Consider the following 16928-nt stretch of genomic DNA (forward strand, 5'->3'; position numbering starts at 1 on the left):
CCCTGGCAGGTCTCAAGAGTTTTGTCAGTGGCAAGTCTCTGAAACTGCACCGACAGCTTCCCCCGCCGCCTGGACTCTCCGGGGTGTCCCTGGTTATAGGCTGCTTCTGCTTGGCTCTGCATGTCGCTGCCTCTCTCCTTGAGCTCAGTGCCTTCTGCTTTCCCAGGATACACCCTCCAGGGTCTGTTCTTATTTCTGGTAGCTTCTTTATGCTAGGGAATTTCAAGCAAGGCTTTATCGAGTTAGAAACATGTTTCTGATGAGTTATCAATGGTAATTACAACATCTAGAAGCTTTGCAGAGTACTTTAGATAATTCTTCTTACCGTCCCAAGTGACTTTTCCAGCACGTCCTCCTCTCTCCTTCGCTCTCTTTTCCTCTCTGAAGTAGAGCACTCTCACTGGTTGTAGAGCTAGCATTTATAGATTCACTTTGTGTCTGTCCCTCAATGACTTCAAACCCTTCTAACAATTTTCTGTACAACCCCATCTGAGACTCTTTCCTCTCTAAGCTCGCCATGTCCGTTAAATAAAGGACTTGGTTTTGGCTAGCGAGTTCTCACAATCAACCATCTATAGAGATGTGACTTTTCTGTGTTTGTTTACACAGATTTGTGTCTCGGATTCACTGGAAGTCACTGTGGCTGCTGTCTAGCACAGAAGAGCTTTCGTTGTTAGTTGGTGACATCTAAAGTTTCACATTTGTCTAAGTGGCTGTCAACATTGTCCATTAAGAAGGTGCTTCTCTGTCTCTGTGGGAACTGCAGTTGTTGGTAGGGATTATATCCTGGCCTGGTTAATGAGGTAACTGGTTCCGAGGGCTTGGAAGTGTTTTGGGTTGGATATGGTAGCTGTTCAAGTGTCAGAAATGATGGTGATGTGTCTGTGCTAAAGCTTTCTTAGGAGGCTACAGCTGTAATAGCTATTTCTATTTGAAAGAAGTGGGTGCTGTTGGTTGGATTGCTTTCTCTGTGTTGAGGCTGACTAAGCTTGGGTAGAGCTAATTCATCCTCACGTCGTTTGTGTTGTCCATAGTGGATACTGTTCCTCAAAAGCAATGTTTAAATCTCTTGGTTACACGCTTCTCTCAAGTGTTTGTCTCGCAGCTGGTGCATCACGGTGATGTCTCTGCATCTCCCACCTGCTTCCTGGAGAGACTGTAATGTTTTTTCCTCTGCTGTCTGGAAACCTTTCTAGACTTCAGATTTAAATTGACTATTCCAGACCTCCTGGCCCAGATGTGTTCCTGGTGCAGGGTGTGTTTCTGTTCACTGGATCACTTCTCTTGCCCAGCGTGGTGGAGCAGAATGGCCTCAGTGCCCACCCGACGTGACCGCTGGCTGGACGCTGCTGAGGATTTCCCTGTGCAGACCCTGTTGGTCCAGATGGGTGGATCTGAAGATACAGAGAGGTCAATTTCTCACATGAAATTTGGGTTTCTGTGACTTGGATCCACCGATTTGGAGATGTCCCATTGCTCTTGCCTCCAGGAGGGCAGAGGGTCCTGTTGTCAAATCCCCTTTGCCTGCGCTGAGCTCTGGCTGGGGTGCGAGAGGAGGCAGCCAGCGGTGTCCTGCAGCTGCTGCAAGATGTAAATTGCCTATTAGCTGTATTTTGCTTGATTAACAGGTTTTGGTCGGGGAACTGAGCAGGCTGGATTGATGGATGTCCAGGTAAGAGAGTGGTTTGTTGCTATGTAGACAGAAAGCAAAGGAGCAAATGGGGCTCCTCATGCCCGTGCATGTGTTAGGAGGGAGGAAACTTCTGAGTAAACTGCATCACCAGAGTAAAGACACCGCTGCTGAGGAGGGAAGGCATGTCATGCCAGAGGTGGCCTTGGAAATTTCAGAACTCTGGGTGTAGCCATGCTCCTGAGGCTCCGTACACTGGTAAGATGGGTACAGATCCCACATACCCTGTCAAGGTGTGATTTGACTTTCATTTTAGGATTTGTTTCTCAGTCTGAGAGGTCTTGGGAGTGTTGGAAAAGTAGTTGAGGAGTGTGGAGGGAACTGTTTTGGGAATCACTGTAAGCCAGGGGTGTAGTTAGGTCTGGTGAGCAGGGGTGATGCACACGTGGGTTGGAGGGGACTCAGTGTGGTTTCCACAGGGAGTTTTCCCAGGTGATCTGTGCATGATTTCTGACTCCATTCGTTCATGCTATTTCCTTGGTTTTAACTGCATGTTGTCAGGAGGAACCATTTCAAAGGCCATCGAATCCCAGTTGCAAAATGTGACATTATTAAGACTCTGACCAGTGCGTCCCAGGTGCCTTACAACCTGTGGCACAGAATGCCCTCTGTAGCCCAGCGAGCACGGTGCCCGCTGTGCTCCTGCCCGGAGGCTGTTCCCAGAGCTTGGCTGCTCTCATGGGTAGAGGCTTTTTATTAATATGTCAGCTGTGCCCTAGAATAATATTTCCAGGGCGAGACAGCATAGATTAAACACTACTGGATATAGAAGGTTGTGACATGGGTTCCCAAATATTTTTCTTGTCCCCCCTTGTGTTTTCTTTCCCATCTACGGTGTTTTTGAGCCATGTCTTACGGTTTGGGTCTCAGGTTGGGGCTGCATCCCTCCGGGATGTATGAGTGTGCTGCCAGGGGTGCGCAGGGAGCACAGGAGATGGGTTCCAGGGCAGGATACTGAGCAATGCGTAGAAACGTGAGACCACATGCGGGAGCAGGAGGAGCCTCTGAGCTTTGCTGTGCCGTCTCTGTCACGGCCTTGGAGCTGAGAGCTGGTGAGGACTGCGGTGACGGAGTGGCAGCGGGTGGCATGGCCCTGCTGTTCCTGCTCCATCCCTGCTCAGCCTGTGGCACCCAAACCCCTGCCCAGGGCACCTCCCTTCTTCACCCTTCCCAGTACATCTGCTTGCCAACTGTGTCGGGATGTCTTGAAGAAGGTCACCATTGTCACAGATGACCAGGAAACCAAGCGAGGAGGAGACTAGCAGAGCAGAGGCTGTGACTGCTCAGACTGGAGCCAGTGGCAATACCCCTTATGTCTCCAGTGCTGCTAGGGTTTTGCCATAAATATTTTCTGAATTAGGACATGTGTTAAAATCAGTGGGCTTTGAAGTGACCTTTAAACAGGAGACTGACTCAAATGGCTTTGAATGAGATTAGAAACTGGAGGTACTTTTCTAGTTGCTAGAATTTGGGCTGTGGCTCCCTGAAGTCTGCCCTCCTCGCGATACTGAGGGCTGAGACATCCCTTATTGCAACTAAAGGGCACTGGGAACGGCTTTCCTGTACAGATCCTGTGGGAGAGGTGGGCAGAGCCCTGGGTTGATGTTTTGAGCAGCAGGGAGCGAGGCCGGGGGTTGGGAGGAAGGTCCGTTCTGGTTCTGTGACTGCATGTGACTACTGGAGCTATGGAGGACGTGCGTCTTGTTCTGTTCAGCCATGACTGCCACCACCAAATCTACGTTGTAAGTGTAGAGAGAGATTATTTCTAGTTACTGCATACTGCCCAGCCTGTCTGTAGGGTATCTAGCACAGTGATACATGATTTTACACGTGACCTATACAAGGTAAAGGCAGAATAGAGTCTGAATTATGGAGAGGAGTTGGGGAGTAAAATTCTTACTTGAAAGGATGCTGTGTAGAGAGGATGTGTTTGACTGACAACTGATGCCCTGGTCCAGGGAAGTGTACGCTCCTGCTTGTGCCTGGTCAAAGTCAGCAAGGCTGTGTGTGACTGCCGTGCTCTGCGGGCTGGCTGACAGTGGAGACTGTGGAGAACTGTGCTGGAGATCACGGTTGTCATTAGTTCAGACTATATTTCTGACTTAGACCAGATTAACAAATGCTAACTTTGTTTTCCCTGCAGCAGACATTGCAGAGGCTGGAGGATACAAACCGTGGTTAGGAGGAGCTCTTAAACTTCTGACTCATTGTTTTTCAACTGCTATTTGCAACCGACTGAAGAGCATCCCACCTTTTACCTCATCTGTTCTGTGTCCAAGTAGGATTTAGGTCACAAACAAAATTAGATTACTCGGTTATCTACGTGTAACCTCTATAGAGCTACTTGCAGCTGGTGGCCTTTGCTGGAAGGAGGTTCAAATAACGCTAACATGGGAATGATGTGGTGAGATGTAACTGTATAGTGGTGCATGGCAGGTTTGCCTGGCAGCTGTCTGCGTTGTGCTGGCCATTGCTGACATCCGTTGAGCGAAGTTGTTCCATGGGCTGTGGACGAGTTTTCCAGTTTTCTGGAAAGCATTGTACTCTTCTGGTGCAGTGATGCCTCGATTTTGACTTCAGACTACAGGATTTAGATCCACCTGCTAAGAAATGAGCATGCACAAATGATTTTGTTTGGCATCTGGTTCACAGCGTGTTGCTGCTTGAGGATCCTTTCTGCCAGGTGGGAAGTCTCTTGATTGTCAGAAGTGTCATCTCTCTAGAACTTGAACATCAGAGCAGTGCCGTCTCATCTAGAAAGGTGACAGAATAAAATGACCCCTTTTAATGCTTGCAAACCCAGCTTCTGAACTGTCTGGTGGCCTGTTGGACTCTATAGCCTCCCCGTGGCATGTGGGTGTCTTCCTGTGTGGGGCTTTTCAGCCCGGAGAAGAGAAGGCTTTGGGGAGACCTTACAACATCCTTCCAGTACCTGAAGGGGCCTACAAGGGAGCTGGAGAGGGACTTTTACAAGGGCCTGTAGTGAAAGGACAAGGGGTGATTGCTTCAAGCTGAAAGAGTGTAGATTTAGGTGTAAGGAAGAAATTCTTCACCATGAAGGTGGTGAGGCACTGGCACAGGATACCCAGTGAAGCTGTGGATGCCCCCTCTCTGGAAGTGTTCAAGGCCAGGTTGGACGGGGCTTTGAGCAACCTGGTCCAGTGGAAGGTATCGCTGCCCATGGCAGGGATTTGGAACTCGACGATCTTTAAGGTCCTTCCCAAACCAAACCTTTCTAGGATTCTATGTATTCACTGTGACTTAAGCTTCCGGAGGTGCCCCATGTGGACCACCTTCTCCTTGTGACACTTGGGAGAGTCACACGCTTTCCAGATATATGCCCCAAGAGTGTGTTGGCAGGTGTTTGTTTAAATGACCTACGGGGTTGGATTCCTCAAAAGCAAATGGAGGTCCAGTTGCATGTCAGACTCTGCTGCTTCCTTTTTTTCCTGTGTAGTTCAGGGACTTTCATTATTCCTGGAAAGGATGTTTTTTGGCTGTCCCGAAGTATCTCTCAGTTGTCTACTTCTCTCTTAATCTCCTCTTACACTTTTCCACACCTTTCTGGCATGTGGTTTCAGGCTCTCTAGCTGTACAGCCTACAGCTGGCTGAGTTCGTTAGGAAATAACCTTTGAGAGTTAAGACTATCTGTCTAAAAATTATTAAAAGCCAAAGTGGAGTATCCTAAATTGGCATGTTCACAATTACCTGTGTGAATTTTCCTGTAAATATTTCTCTGTCTGTTCCCCATTTCAATCACAGTCATTTCATATCTTTATTGTTACTGATTTCTGATACCTTTCTGCCGCGTGATACCTTCCCGTCACAGGGTGTGATGCCTGGAAGCCTTAGAGATAGGTTGCAGTGTGAAAGGTACCAGTTAAGAATTTGAATTTTTTTCTGTGACTGTTCTGCAAAATTTCCTGGAAGTTGCAGTGTCTGGATGTAATCACTGGGAAACTTGCTTGTGTTTTCAAGTAAGCACAAGTAAAATGGATACCTCCAAGGATTCAGCAAATACATTTAAATGTTTGAGTGAGTCTGTGGAAAACATGCTTTCACCTTTAATACAAACATCACCGTAGTTGAAGTGCTAGAGCAGTGTTTCTTAAACATCCTTTTTTTTTCAGAAGCTTTCGTGACAAATTGATGAGTTCTGTCTTGTATTTAACCTTTTTGTTTCTTCCAAAAGTTTACAAGTTCCTTTGGCCAGTGATCTCTGTGGCCTTAAGATGACAGAGGTGGTACGGGTTGTAAAACACACGTGCTCGGTATCTCAGACTTCCAAGCAGATTGCGTCTGCACAGAAGGTGCTACAAAATTAGTGTGAGATTTTGACTGACCATACTGCATTAAGGTGGTCTTTTTTTTCTTTTTTCTTCTAAGTTTTGGTATTTCTCTAAGGTGCTAATCCTGCTCTGCAGAGATTTTTGTTGTCTGCTGCTTCCATGTCCTTGGAGCGTCAGTGCACTAGTAGGACTGTTCTGTTCTTTCTGCAAGGGGTTTGATATCTCAGCAGTCTGCCTCTGACTTTCAGCCTTCCATGAGTGGAACCAAAACTTGAAGCTTGTATATCTCCATTAAGCTAATTCACATGGATTTTTTTTTTTTTTAATGGTGCTGAGCCATCTAGCTTCCTGCCACACTGTTGAGACCTGGGCTCCTCAGAACTTCTGGAAACCTAATCACCTGCGTTTGGATGTCTAAATCAAATACAACCCAATGTTATATACTAATCTGGCTCCCATGTGTTCTGAGTGCTTCACACATGCGGAGTGATTTAGCTTTGCAAACCTAAATGGTTGCACAAAACTCTGTTCCCTATTTTGCTGATGGGAAACTAGGGCATGCCATGATTTGGAAGAGGTGAAGGTCAGGGCAGAAGCTTGTGACGAGGCAGGGAGTTCAACAGGGATCTCCTGATAATCTGCGGTCCACAGGTTAGCTCTGTGTTACCCGTCCTGCCGATGGCGTGGTTGGGAGCTGTTGTCCTGGCTCTTGCACGCACACAGCCGTGGTCAGAGCTGCTTGTCTGGGAGCAGCATTTTGACTTCGCAGCCATGACCCTTGATGTGCCATGCGGTGTGAACTGGGTCCCCTTCCTGGTGCCCGAGGGAGGCTTGTCCCTTCCAGAGTGGGGACGAGTGACTGGCAGGTGAGAGGCTGTAAGGAGATGGTGATAGTGCCGTTACCTTCCAGAGCACCAAGACCTGGCCCGTCCTTATAAGTGCCTACAAATATCTGAAGGGTGGGTGTCAGGAGGATGGGGCCAAGCTCTTTTCAGTGGTGCCCAGTGACAGGACAAGGGGCAATGGGCACAAACTGAAGCAGAGGAAGTTCCGTCTGAACATGAGGAAGAACTTCTTCCCTCTGAGGGTGACGGAGCACTGGAATAGGCTGCCCGGGGAGGCTGTGGAGTCTCCCTCTCTGGAGGTATTCAAGACCCACCTGGACAAGGTCCTTTGCAGCCTGCTGTAGGTGACCCTGCTTCGGCAGGGGGGTTGGACTAGATGACCCACAGAGGTCCCTTCCAACCCCTACTATTCTGTGATTCTGTGATTCTGTCCTGCCAGGGGTACAGCAGGCTGAGGGGGGGAGTGGAGGAGGGGCCGGCGGTAGCAGCAAGGCTGCCCAGAGGCAGGGGAGGCTGGAGGCGGCTGTGCCTGCCCCGAGCCCCCTGATTTTCCTGCTCCAGGGACAGCGGGATGGTGTCTGAGGAGAGTCTTTCAAGACCAGCAGTTTTGAGTTGACCACCATATTTTTTCTGCTGAGTTGAGTCGTGTGTACAGGGAGGTGAAGCGTTCTGGTTTGGTGGAAGCTGGAAAATTACCAGATAGAGCAATGAGGTGGAAATGTGCATTTTCAAACTGAACCCAACTTCATTCGCCATCAAACCTCCATCATGTTGGTCCACACAGAGGCTGTACAGAATAGCAAAGCTGGGCAATGTCTCCCTTGGATAGAAGTGTCCTGTAGACTTCCCTTCTAGCGCCTGGCTTTTAGTGAGATGTGCTGCCTACCCTTTATCTAGTAACACGGCTCCATGGGTGACCTGTGGCTGGCCAGATCCTTCCCTGAGACAGGTAAGTTAGGAGTCATCATACTTGACTCTGTCCATGCTCATGGCAAAAGCCAGGTGCCTGCAGCCTGCTCAGGACCGGGCTTCTGATTTGGAGGTACCTGTCACACTCCAGAGCTTAGAGAAGAACCAGGGAGTGACCATGTTTCTTGCTTAGTCAGCTTGGTTTAAAAAGCCCAGGTTTATAAACCTGGGTATGAGGTCAACACTTCAGTAATAATTTGCGTGGTCTAATGAGGAAATGAGAAACATCTGTCACCCTGACCACTGGAGAGCTGGAAGTTTCCCCCAGTCTCCTGGCTGTGTTTGACATGGGGATGGTGCTGCTTTTGTTTGAAAGCGGTTCAAGGTTTCAGACTACGGAGGGTTTGGTGTGGTTTAAGAATTTCAGTTTTGTTTAATTCTGCTGCTTGTGTCTCTGTCTGTGTCCCGACGGCTCAGGGGAGGTGGTGGGTCTGGCAGGAGCAAAGCTGTCACATTAGTGTTCTGTAGGCCCTGGGGATTCCTGAGTTACAGCCTTCTTCACGCATCAGGAGGGACACATCTGGTCCTGGCATAGCTGCATAATTCACACAAAGATGTAATGACTGCAGTGATTATTTAAGAGAAGTGAAAATAGGTCAAATGGTATCAGAGTCAGTATCAGCTCTTCTGTTGCCTTCGTACTGTGGTGGTAACAGAAGCATGGTTTTCTCTCCTTTTTGCCTTCCCTTTATGTCTAGGTGCTGCATCCCCTAGCAAGGACAGCAGTGTACGTGCCTGTATGCAGACTGGCTATAAACATTGGTGTGCGGAGGTTTTAAAAGTGTTCAGGACACCACAATACCCTAACCTTCTCTGGAGGGTTAGAGAGAAAATGGGAGACCACAGCTTCATTCATGTTGGATTTTTTATAAACATTTTAATCTGTTGGTGTATTTTTCAGAGTATTTTAAGACCTATGTGTCTGTGCTTTAAGATTTTATATGGTAAATTCTGTAAGCCATTCTAAAACTCATATTCCATACTTTAGAGAGAAAGTGTGATGCATTGCCATCTCTGAGCCTTGAAATGGTCTGATGATCTGCATTCAACAGTAACTTTTTATGATTAAGTAGTACAGGTGAGATCCTGAATTCCATTTGGGAACTGGGGCTTGCCAAAATTTCTCCTTCCTCACTCCAGCGATGAGCAGTCCTTGGGACTTGACCTTTTTGAACAAAAATATCATGTGACACCTGTGTGTTATCTGTGTCCCAAAGTGCCCCAGGGATCTCTTGAGCAGTGGACATTGCTGCTGTCCTACCTAATAGGGGGAAACTGAGCATCCCCGTATCTGAACTTACCAGTTTGTAAGGCATGCTCTGGAAACCTATCAGACAGTACTGATATCAGTTAAAATTTATTCAGGGAGCAGGAGATGCTGTTGCTTATCTTCATATAACATCTGAGAGCATGGGCTGCCCACTTGGTCTTTCTCCTTTAGCTTCTGTTCTTCTAGACCCGTCAATCTGGCTTTCTGAACTGGGGATCGGACCAAGGTCAACAGGGGCAATAGGTGTCCCATCCTGTGTGTCTTAGGGACTGGTGTCCTGGAGAATGAATCAAGTCCTGAGGCTGAAGAGAGCCTGTATCCCCAAGTTCCCTGCTCCTTGGGCACATACAGTAACTGCTAACTTAATATACAAAACCTGCTGGTGTTTGGAGAGGAAAATGGGATGAAGCAGGTTATTATATGTAACGTCTCTGAAAGTGTGTATATGTATGTCCGCACAACACAGGTTTGGTCTCTACCCATTTTTTGGATAACTATGTTGTTCAATAATTATTTACAAGTAACAAAGAAGGACATCACTTACACAGTGATCTGAGCTTGGTGCTTGTGTATAGGAGTGGTCTCCACTGTGTAGTGCAGATGATGTTTGTGGTTTCTGACCCTTACTGGCTGTCACTGTTGGACTCTCAATTAATCTGAGATGATCAGGCACAGACTTTTTTTTCTGGTTGTGTGACATACAGAGGTGTTGAAAAGAATCTTGTATATGGACCACCACTATTCATACCTGTGGTTTAAGTTGGACTCGAACCCTACGTTTCTGCATGTGGACCTTGCAAACCACATTGCTGAAGGAAACCCCAGTAAACAACTGCCATTGCTAGCTGTAGGAATAAACTTTGCTCATTGCTATTCTGGATGCTCAGGATCACACTGCGTTTCATCAGAGCAAGAGTACATCCTTTATCTCTTTAGACATTAATCACCACCTCATAGTAAAATTTCTTGCATTTTACCCTGGCTACGGAGAAGTGAGCCAACTCTTCTGCTTTGTGGGTTCAAACCGGACGAGTCGATAATCCCTCTCTGTGGTCTGTACACATCAAGAAATGGAGAATGCAGATTCGGAGACTGCTTCGACCCCATGCATCATCAACAACTTCTGTTTTCATCCTTTGCATAAATGAGTGACTTTCAGCATAAACTGTGGAGGACATCTGGACTGAATGAACAGGATGCACCCAGGAAAAACAACTACTGTACAAAGAGCTCATGGAAAGGACATTGTGGTGGATTGGATGGACACGATGGAGGTGGGGGTTGGCCTGCAGGGCTGAATTGGTTTTGTCATTCTACTTGTTTGAGGGGCTGACTTCTGAAGAGGACTTGGATTAAGTGGGTTTGTGGTATATTATGTCAGTGAAAACTACAGACATAATTTTTGAGATTTGGGTGGATGTTCTTGCCTCCCATTGTGAAGGTCCCTTCATTTTTGGGAAACCTCAGAAAAGAGAGAGCAAATGGCTAAGCCAGCACACACTGGATTATGGCGACCTTAAACAGTCTTCTCTTTGAGCCTGTTTTAGTTTCCTCCTCTGTAAAATATGCTTGGAGTAAATCTGAATGGTCCTTCCAGCCCAACGTAACTGATGTCTTTGCAGAGACAAGTGTGGATCAGTTGAAAGTGATTGCTTTAAGTATGTCTTGCTACAGCAGTGTGAAGGTGGTTGTCCTCTCGGAGGAGAGTGGAGACTTCTCTATAATCCAGCTAGGTTTCTTCTGTCTCACTGATGTTCTAGGTGGGTATTGCATACCAGTGAAGAATGGGAAAGGTGCTTCTCTGGGACCGTTGGTCTAACTCCTTACAGCATCTTTAATTTTCTGTGAGCATCCTTACAGAGCTTATAGAAAATTTCCTTTTGGCTCCTGAGAGTCAGTGGAGAAAAACTGTGCCCCGCGCAGCCATCTCGAAGGAGCCCAACATTTAAAATCTCACCGTACTACTAGACTGTGGAACATGGGGATCTTCGACAGGCAATGGCTTTCACTGGTCTGTAGGAGTCTTATGTCTTAGGGGAAGGGCACTTTTAAAATACAAGTCACATTTGGTCTACTTAGTCTTGTTATGAGCTCTCTGTTGGTTACCATGTTTATGGTAGCTGCATCTCTCTGAAAAAGAAATCTCTGTCTAGCAGTTAGGTAATTTCTTTGTTTCCCGTCTGTCCTTGTCTGCCACAGAAATATAAATACTACCAGGTACATTCTTGACACTGAATTTCAAGTTATTTCAGACTGATGCAGCCCAAAGTTTGTTTGTTTGTTTTTTAATCCCAAATAGAAAGTAAATCCCAAATAGAACGTAAATCCCGAATAAGAAGTTGGAGAGCTTTTAGCTTTCTCAGACTAGGGCTGGATTTTTGTCACGTACAGAAGTTTAAATTAGAAAGATCGCTTGTTAGAGTAGTTGAAACAGAAACTTGTTGTGTAGTTGAAATAACAGTGCTCATTATCTATCTTTCTCGAGTGTTTTCAGCAAGGAGCTGAGCAAAACCACATGTTTGCATTGCTGACCAGTGCAGCTATCTGCAAGTGGGCATTTGTGCAAGTACTTGAGTGCTTCTTTTCCGTGTGCCCTCCACAAAGTGCTTAGCAGGAGCCCATCCTGCCTGAGCTACTCAGACCATTCTGAGATAGCAGGTCCTTGTATCAGGTGAGGAGATATCCACAGCTGGACAGGGGACAAGATTTCAAGGGACTCGGAGATCCAGAACCTGGTTTTTGTTCTTAGAGAAGTCTCGTAATACAAAGTGGTAATTAATTAACCTTCGTTTATCTGTCAGTTGTGTAGCTCTGGAGGTGATAAGAAAGGACGTAGTTGTTCAAGTCATGCAAACTTCTTCATTAAGAGAGGGAAGGTGAATGACAAGCCCGCCTGAGAGAGACCACCAGTCCTAGATTGATGGATTCGGGGTGGAAGCTAGATTTAAAAAAAAAAAAAAAAAAAAAAAAGTTTAATAAGTTCTACTTTAGAGACCACAAGAAAAAACAGGGCAGTGATGGTCAATGTGCTCCGAGGCAACAGCATGTCACTAACATGTAGATACTTGGTTAGTAAGTTGAATGCAATAATTCACATTTCTAATCATAGTAATAATACAATTGGAAACAACAGTTGCTATGGTTGTAAGAAAACAAATTGCTGACGATTTTACCTGTTAAAATACAGTTCAGATAATCAGATGCTGCATTGTTCTGAATGAGGGGAGGTTGCTTAGGTGAAATTTAGAAGAAAAATGTGTAGCTCACTAGTTTATGCTAAGCGCTCCACGGGTAGTGTGACTGGCTGAGTATTGTGTTATACGTTATTGTGTCATGTGATAACAGCACCATGTTTTCCTGTCATTTTCACAACTTTTCCTGGCTGAAGTGATACACAAGCAACCCTGGGTAGTAATCACATTGTCCCGTTCAGTTTCAAAAGGAGAGAAGCGGACCTCATCCAGAAACTGTCCAGCAGGCTACAGTAAGCTGAACTGTCTGTTAGCCATTGTCAAATATTTTCCATACTCGCAAAAATGGCATCTTTTAAAGTAATGGAATTTGTCTCAGAAATAGTGTCATTCCATTGGGTGATTTTTGTGTGATCATAATGATATTACGTCTCAGTATCATTTTGCAAACTATTTAAAGTATATATTTGGGCTCTTTTATTGATTCTTGTGGTTGTGCTCATGTCACTCTTTCCTGTTCTTTGTCGGGTAGCTGACTGTGGCTCAGGAGACAGAATCTTTCAGGAAAAGAGTTGGCATTCTCAGAAGAGTTGTTTAAATTAATTAGCTCAGATTTTTCTGGTTTATTATTCTGAAGTGCTTGAATCCAGTATAAGTTTTGAATACCCAGCTGTGGTGGGTTCAGCGAATGTGCTGCAGTCTGGCTCATGTCCAAATCAAAATGAGTTTGAGATTAATGTGCTCAGTTAAATTTGGTACAGGCTTCACCACAATGAATTGAGAGGTTTCTGCTGTGTCAAGGGCAGGGTTAATCAAAATCCATTATAACTCAGTAGTTTACATGGGGAGCTTAATACAAAATATTGACACTTTAAAAGCCTCAGCCAAACCCCATTGAAATCCTCTCTTTGCAGCCTTGAGCGTGTGCTTGACTGAGTCTTGAGGGCTGTGGAAGGGGCTGTGCAATCTTCTTGTTAATATCTTTAAAATATAGTTTTGGAGGAATATAGAAAGCCAGAGCAATGCTAGGGACAACTTCTGCCTCTTGGTCATGATGAAGGGAAGCAAGCGTGCTTCTGCTTTTAGTCTGAGGAGCTAAGAGATGCAGACTAAACTGTTTCCTTCCTTTGACACTTTTTTGTATCTCCTCTTCATGTCTAGGAATTTGATTTTAAATATAACTAAGCCTCAGGACAGCTTATGTGGGTCAGAGCAAAACCAATTTAGTTCTGCCCCTCTTGAAAGGATGACGTTGCTCATCAGTTTACCAGAAGCAGAAATTTCTTACTGTGAAAATCTGAAAGATGAGTGGGAGTACCAACGTTTTCAGCCCTCTAGAAAAAAAAAATGGAACATTTCTTTTGGAGACTTTCTCCGGTGAAATTTAAACTAGCATTGCTATTTTATTGGTGTTAGCGTGTGGGGTCCGAAAACTGTTTTATAAGCACCACAGACATTGAGATAGAAACATTGCAACCTCTCTAGGCTATTTGAAAGACTTGCTAGAAACGTGTTGGCCAAAGTCGTAAGCCGTGTTTTTACTCTGAAGTTGCAAACAGTGCACAGTGTTACTAAAACCCTGCAGTTTGCATGGAAGCTTTTTTGTTAGGATTGGCCTTTTAGCATTCCTTTGGCTGATTGACCACAAACCAGTTTCTGAAGTTCTGTGGTGTTGAGCAGCTTTTACCAAACTTGTGGAGAAGTAGAATATATTGTCATTAACTGGAGCGTAAATAGGAGCAAAGTGGAGATAGGTAGCCACCTAGAACATCTTTCTGGCCTTGCTTCATGTCTGATAACTTTCAATTTTGCTTAAAAAATTCAACGACTTTCCTCTGCTTCTTCCCACAGTCCCTCTTTTTCATGCCAAGGAAATGCTTGTTTTGAAGGGTTTTGGCATCCCTGCAGTTTGGTGCTAACAGCAGGGCTCGGGGAACTAACACAGCCTGTCTGAGAGCTTCCCGGTGTCTCCGTGGTTCTTCCCGGGAGGTTTTGAGGGCCTCCTAGCCGTGGCAGACCTTCCCGGGCGGGTGTAGCTCGCCAGGCTTGCAGTGAGCAAGCTCCCGTCCCGAATGCGCGTGACCCCGTCCTTGGCCCGGCTGCCGTGCCTGGCGCCAGCCGTCCGCCTGCCTCCTGCCAAGCTGGACCCACAAACGTTTTCATTTCTGACAAAGGGCAACTGTTTGGAGGAATTGTTGTCTTGCTTGGTGCTTCTAATCCCTGGAATAACTGCTGTGACGAGCGTAGTAACCATCTGCAGCAAGACTGTTACATTGGTGCCTTTCAAGTGCAGTGACCTCCTGAGCCTTTATCTTATTTTTTTGCTTTTAAAACTTTTCAGAAGCGAGATGGGCAGTAGGAAGCTCAAGTCCTGGACAAGCAGGAGCTATAGTTCCTAAGGTGCATTTGAAAATCCTACTTTTAACTGAGGAGTATCTCGCCCTCTAGCTACTTATTTTTTTAAATCATACCTGAAGCCCCACAAGTCCATTTTAGACATCCTGGTCATTTGGAGAATATATGCCCAGTTTAGCCCAACATTCCCAGTTTTGGAGAGATTTGGATTGCACAGTTTAAAAATGAAGTGGTAAGAGGAGGCATATGTCTGACCATGTCTGTGCAAAGTCTGATGAGCACTAAGCACAGGGACTGAAATCTGATCGGCTGCAGAAGCAGGGACAGGGCATTAATTCCTTTTCACCTTCACTAGCCACTCTTCTGTGTGGTTACCCTTCTATGTTCTGAACCAAGCTGTCGTAGTATCCAGTGAGCTAGGAGGTAGTATGGGGTTTAGGCAGGCTTTTTTGTATTTTGGAGACATGTCCGCCCTGCGGTTTTATGTGCAGTGCAAATCTTGTAATAGATGTACTGCATCAATTTTTTGTTTGCTGTTATTGCCTCAGTTTTACATCAGAAAATTCCCATTTGATATCAACGCAGAGAGTCTATGTTCTATATTTGCATTTTTTGAGCTGCTTTCTTGGCATGAAAATGCCTTGGGATTTTGATTTTTACTGAGAAATTCCTGATATAAAGTGTAGTTTTTTGATCCTAAAAGTAATCATGGTGTTCCAGTTACTGACTGTTAAGATAGGCCATGCTGCTTAAAGGAAAACTGCATTGTTTACATGTGACAAATCAGCTAAATGAGCAAAATCTATATTGAAGTGTCTGTCACTCTGTCAAACTTGTCATTTGGTTATTTGACCATTTCCCTGGGTGTTTGAAAGAAGATAAGCAGGAACTGCGATTGCAGTACAAGACAGATGGCATCATAAATACGTAATGGAAATTAAGCCAAGCTCCAATGCGTGAGGTTTTGTGGGTGGATGTTGAGGGTATGTCTTGATCCACACCCCTGGAGCTCCGCTGCTCCGTGGCAGAGCACAGCTGCAGGGGGCACTGGGTGCAGACCCCCGGCGGGGGCATTTCCTAGCTCCCGTCTTCTTCCCGTCTGCTCGAACCACCCGTCCTGCAGCTGCGGGAACAATGGCACAGATCTGCTTTCACGCCGCAGCTGGGGAGAGACAGGCTTCTTGTGTAGCAAGGAAATAATGAATTCAAATTTGCTTTCTCTTCTGATATAGGGTAAGAAAAGCAAAGTTTCCTGGGCAGGAAAACAGACAGAGAAAAGAGTGGAGAAGGGTTTGATTGCTTTATTTGAATAAAGCACATAAACGTTAAAATTTTTTAACTCCGTGAGAACTTCACTATGATACATTGTTTTGAAACAAGAGATGGAAAGGGTTTGCTCAGAATGTCGAATCTCACATTTCACCCTCCTGGTAACTCTGCCTTTTTTGTTTCCGGCCCTTTTGAACAAGATTTAGCTCTCAGTGGTTGTGGTTCTTCCTGCCCACCAGCTGGCAGGAGGTAGGCAGGAGATGCCTGTTTGCCGGAGCTTCCTCAGCGTGATGCTTGTCACCTACCTTCTTCCACCAGAAGAAGAACTGTTTTTATGGTACTGACAAAATAGGATGGTTGAGCAGTTAGTAACTGATTCATGCAGCTTCCAACGTAAGCTGCCTGCAAGACAGCTGGCAAGTCTGGAGGTCATGTTTCTTTTCTTTTCATTTTTTTCTTTTCTTTTTTTGCTTCTGTTCTTTTTTTGTCATTTTACTGCCTTATTTTCATTCCTTGCTTTTTAGTAAGCAGATTCCTTAGAGAACCCCACTCAGTGCACTGTTTTATTATGCACAGAAACTCAAGGATGTGTAGTGCTAACGAAGGGGTGCCACCTCTGCCTCCGCAGGCTGCTGTGTCCGTCACGTCCGTGCTGTGTTGTAGCACTAGCAATAGGTTCCCTGAATTATTCCAAAGGGCAGTGAAGGGACGCTGTAGGGAGCAGCAGATTGAAAATCTCAAGCTAGGCGAGTTAGAGAGCAGGAAAGACCAGGACAGGCACAGCAGGGAAGTGGTGAGAGGAGGGGTTCAGCAAGGCTGTTCACTGAACGGGTCAAGGGTTCAGGACATGCAGCTGCTCGAAGCCCGGAAAGTGCTAAACTGGAGCGTCGCAGGGAAGCTGGAGTGCAGCAGATGAAGCCGTTTCAACCATAGCTGCTCCAGTCAATTGACTTTTGGACCTGACCTCATTGCCCTTGCAAAACCCTGGTTCCAAATAAAACCCGGTGGAGGTCATGGTTGGGTCTGCTCTCGCACCTGGCTGGGTAGCA

General features: G+C 45.9%; 1 protein-coding gene across 4 annotated transcripts in view; it reads left to right on the forward strand.

The window, feature by feature from the left end:
• MAP2K4 (mitogen-activated protein kinase kinase 4) overlaps positions 1–16928 on the forward strand; it is a 96284-nt gene that overhangs the window by 34828 nt on the left and 44528 nt on the right. For 3 of the 4 annotated variants that reach the window (XM_075440948.1, XM_075440946.1, XM_075440947.1), the window contains exon 3: positions 12453–12548. The exons of the other annotated variant lie outside the window; for it this stretch is intronic. In XM_075440948.1, coding sequence (XP_075297063.1) covers positions 12453–12548 — 96 coding nt within the window. The remainder of the gene's footprint in view (positions 1–12452; positions 12549–16928) is intronic. 4 annotated transcript variants of the gene reach the window in all.

Source organism: Opisthocomus hoazin, chromosome 21 (assembly GCF_030867145.1).
Source record: "Opisthocomus hoazin isolate bOpiHoa1 chromosome 21, bOpiHoa1.hap1, whole genome shotgun sequence".
In the NCBI taxonomy this organism is placed as follows: Eukaryota; Metazoa; Chordata; class Aves; order Opisthocomiformes; family Opisthocomidae; genus Opisthocomus; species Opisthocomus hoazin.